The 3,396-nt window shown below is 36.1% G+C and overlaps 1 protein-coding gene across 1 annotated transcript; it reads right to left on the bottom strand.

Moving 5' to 3' along the window:
• Positions 1-1,104: 1,104 nt before the first annotated feature.
• LOC131321212 (transcriptional regulator SUPERMAN-like) lies at positions 1,105-1,891 on the bottom strand. The gene has a single exon (XM_058352215.1). The coding sequence runs from the start codon at positions 1,789-1,791 to the stop codon at positions 1,105-1,107; it is 687 nt and encodes a 228-aa protein (XP_058208198.1). The 5' UTR covers positions 1,792-1,891.
• Between the last annotated feature and the right edge of the window lie 1,505 nt (positions 1,892-3,396).

The following is a 3,396-nucleotide window of genomic DNA, read 5'->3' as shown; positions in this document are numbered from 1 at the left end:
TGAGTAATTAAGCATCTCTCACCAGTTTTTTTCTTTTCAAATGTTATTTAATTTTTTTTTGAAATTAAACCATCTAGCTGCATCAATGATGGTAAGTAGTTTTTGCCATGGTTTTAAGTTGCGGCATCGGAACAACTAGCGGTACGTTCTGCACGATACCTATCCAAAATCGGACCAACGGTCGTAAATTTTTTCAAAAATCATTGACTCGAAAGTTAAAAGAACCATATAGCATGTGAAAATCAGTTATGTTAATTTTTTTGGATTCTAGTAAAAAATTTGTTATATTCCATCTGTCCTACTTTAAATATTCCTTACGGGAATTCGTGCAATTTCAAATCCACAATCCAATGAAAATATATTTCTGCGTATTATTTTTCTATTTTCTTACACCAAATTAAAATGCTCATTGAGTATTTTAATTTGGTGTAAGAAAATAAAAATATGTAGATATAAGTTTTTTTCGGGATTTAAAATTACCTGAATTTCTGTAGAAAATATTTAAAATGGGGCGAAGGGAGTATTAATTAATTAATTGGTTGATGTGTCGATCGATCAATCGATTATTGAACTTACTGGTAGATCAGTGTGCAACGCGCAATACCAAGAAGCCAACATATTAGTCGGATATGCCAATATTCCCTAGCTACCTTTGCTTTCTCATCCAAATTAAAGCACATTAATTAGGTTCAGTGTTAGGTTGAGTTGTAAACGGTGAATAAATTTGCTTGAGCATGTACAATTAATACATCAATTTACAAGAAATTTAGACTTGAACAGTACTGTGATCACAGATTCAAATGTGAGAGAGAGAGAGAGAGAGAGAGAGAGAGAGAGAGAGAGAGAGAGAGAGAAGGAACAATATCTATGCATGATAGATTCAAACAAACGAAAATACACTCGAAGTTTAAATGTCATATTTTAATGACACATGCAGGAGGCTTTTGCCTGCCATAAGGAAGCTATAGCTTAAAGCTCGAGACGCAAAGTAGTTAGTGAAAAAGGAATTTCTTTTTGTCTTTCTACCTCCCTCCCTCCCTAACAATTACCACCAAATTAATTAAAAGAGTACATGCATACACTAATACTAGTTGGATCAGCTAATTAATTTGGTGGATCACCAAGCCTGAGCTCAAGATCCAATTCCTCCAATGATCCAGTTTTCAGTCCAAGCACCTCTGATTGTAAACAACACCTCTGAAAACTTGATGAAACAGTACTACTAGTCTTATGTCTCTTATGACTACTGCATATTACCTCCTGATCAACATCAAACCCACATGGTCGGTTTTGAGAAATAACCGAATTCCGTCCCACAAACAAATTATTCTCAACAAAATCCTCTCTCCTAGTACCCTTTTCGCCTGCAGTTTTTGAATCCGGCGAAATCCTAGACGGAGAGTAGTGGCCATGAGGTGATGTTGACAGGAAACTAGGGTTACCGCTAGGGTCAAGATTGGAATTTTCATAGCAAACCTGAGATGGGGTATCGTGGTTTAGCTGATGAACAACTTCATTTTGTGGAGAGACAAGTAGCTTGAGCCTAGCTCTATCCCTCCTGTGGACATTCATGTGGCCTCCAAGAGCTTGAGCTGATCTAAACTCCCTCTTGCAAAAGCTACACGAATAAGATCTCGGCGGCCAGACGAACCCCGAGTTGTAAGCGAAAGCTTGTTCTTCCCACGAGCTGTTGAACCGACGATTGATCATCGGTCCTTGAAAGTGCATGGTATCATACAGAAAGCGTTTGTTGCTTTTAATCCACAAGGAATAGTGAGAGTATTTTTCCATTGAGGTTAAACCAGAGAGGGAAATATACAAAATAAATTTGGGAATAGTAGTTCTTATGGAGCAGAAGGAATTATTGTTTTTAGATGAGAGAGAGAGAGAGAGAGAGAGAGAGAGAGAGAGAGTCTATATATGTCCAATATGGATGCATGAAAGCTACCGAAGAATCTATATATGAGGGAAGTGGAAAAGCCCGGCCAGCTGAAAAATAAAAGTCTTTTATGGGTGATTTTTGGAAGGTGGGAGGAAGTGGTAGCTAGCTCTGATTTGGCTCTTTTATTAAGGCAAAATTACTCTCTGTACGTAAGTACGTTGTTTTGTAGCTGCGCGCTCTGGTTCAGAGTTTTTATTGTTAGTAGTAGGTAGGTAGGAGTACCTTTTTTCTTCTTTCTCGGAAATTAAAGGCCAGGTTTTGAAGGTCCCATTGGTCAGCTAGCTAGCTCATGCATGCATGCATGCAACTATCATGCATTTGAAGTTCATTAGGTTTCTCTCGATCAAAAAAACAAAACAAAAATTAATTCATGTGTGTGTATATATATATATCTACATAATAAAGGCTAAAGCACAAGTACTCCTCTATCTTTAATTTAGTCCCCAAAATTAAAGGCCATGCATGTGCTTGTTAACTGGTCGGCCGAATCTTTCTTGAGCTCTTTCCGTCTAGCTTATTTTTATCACTAAAATTGCTCCTGCATGTTTTAACTCGTTGGGTAAATGCATTAACCATGCTATAAACTATATTGATCTAATTATTTCAATAACATGCAAATGGTCGCCTAACAATTTATCTAAATTAAAGGTAATTATTTAAGTTTAATTTTGAGAACAAACGTATGTGTTAATCCGAGATCAAATTAGTTGATCGAAATCTAGACTACACACATTTTTTTTATCATATTGATGTTCTCAATTATAACCTCCGAAAGACGAACGATTAAGTTGTCCAAAGAAAAATTCACAAATAGTCCAATAAGATCGTACCGGAGAGAATCCTATTCCATCTACATATACTAGAGCTGTCAAAAAAATTCTGTGTTTTCAAAAATCTTAGTCCCCACTCTGCCTTTTAATGTCTGTTAAGACGTACGATGTTGATAATCTATAAATGAGAAACGCATACTGCAACATGGTGGATGCATGATCGGTTGTTTAATTGCATTAATGGCAAATTATTAGGGATAAGAATTTTAACCCAAAGATGTTGCCGTGCAATTTTTTTATTTTTTTTGCTAACTGGATGTCCGGGCAAGTTTGCGCAAACCTCGACTAATTCCGGGGCCCTGAAGGTAACGACCGGGCATAGCGGTGCAATATTTTTGTAAGTGAATTTATAGGAACAAGATATTCCCATGACCAAGTAGATAGAATTTGGTGATAATGTCAATTGGAAGCATCCGTATTGAGCCAAGAGAAACAAGATTACTAAATTAATTAAAATCATATACTACTACTGCATACTTAATTACAGTAATTGATAAACTTATACACTGCTTACCATAGCAGACAAGACGTCAAATAAGCCAGACAGTTGGGAAGATTGAATTAATACAAAACGTATTGTACAGTTAAAGAATTCATATGGGAAAATAAAATAAAATGAAATAA

This window comes from Rhododendron vialii, chromosome 3a (genome assembly GCF_030253575.1).
Source record: "Rhododendron vialii isolate Sample 1 chromosome 3a, ASM3025357v1".
Classification (NCBI taxonomy): domain Eukaryota; kingdom Viridiplantae; phylum Streptophyta; class Magnoliopsida; order Ericales; family Ericaceae; genus Rhododendron; species Rhododendron vialii.
Note: the sequence above shows the minus strand (reverse complement) of the source record. Positions and strands in the feature narration are given on the sequence as shown.

What these genes read in the sequence shown, in the direction of transcription:
- LOC131321212 (XM_058352215.1), bottom strand. Translation starts at nt 1,791, where the DNA reads ATGGAAAAATACTCTCACTATTCCTTGTGGATTAAAAGCAACAAACGC.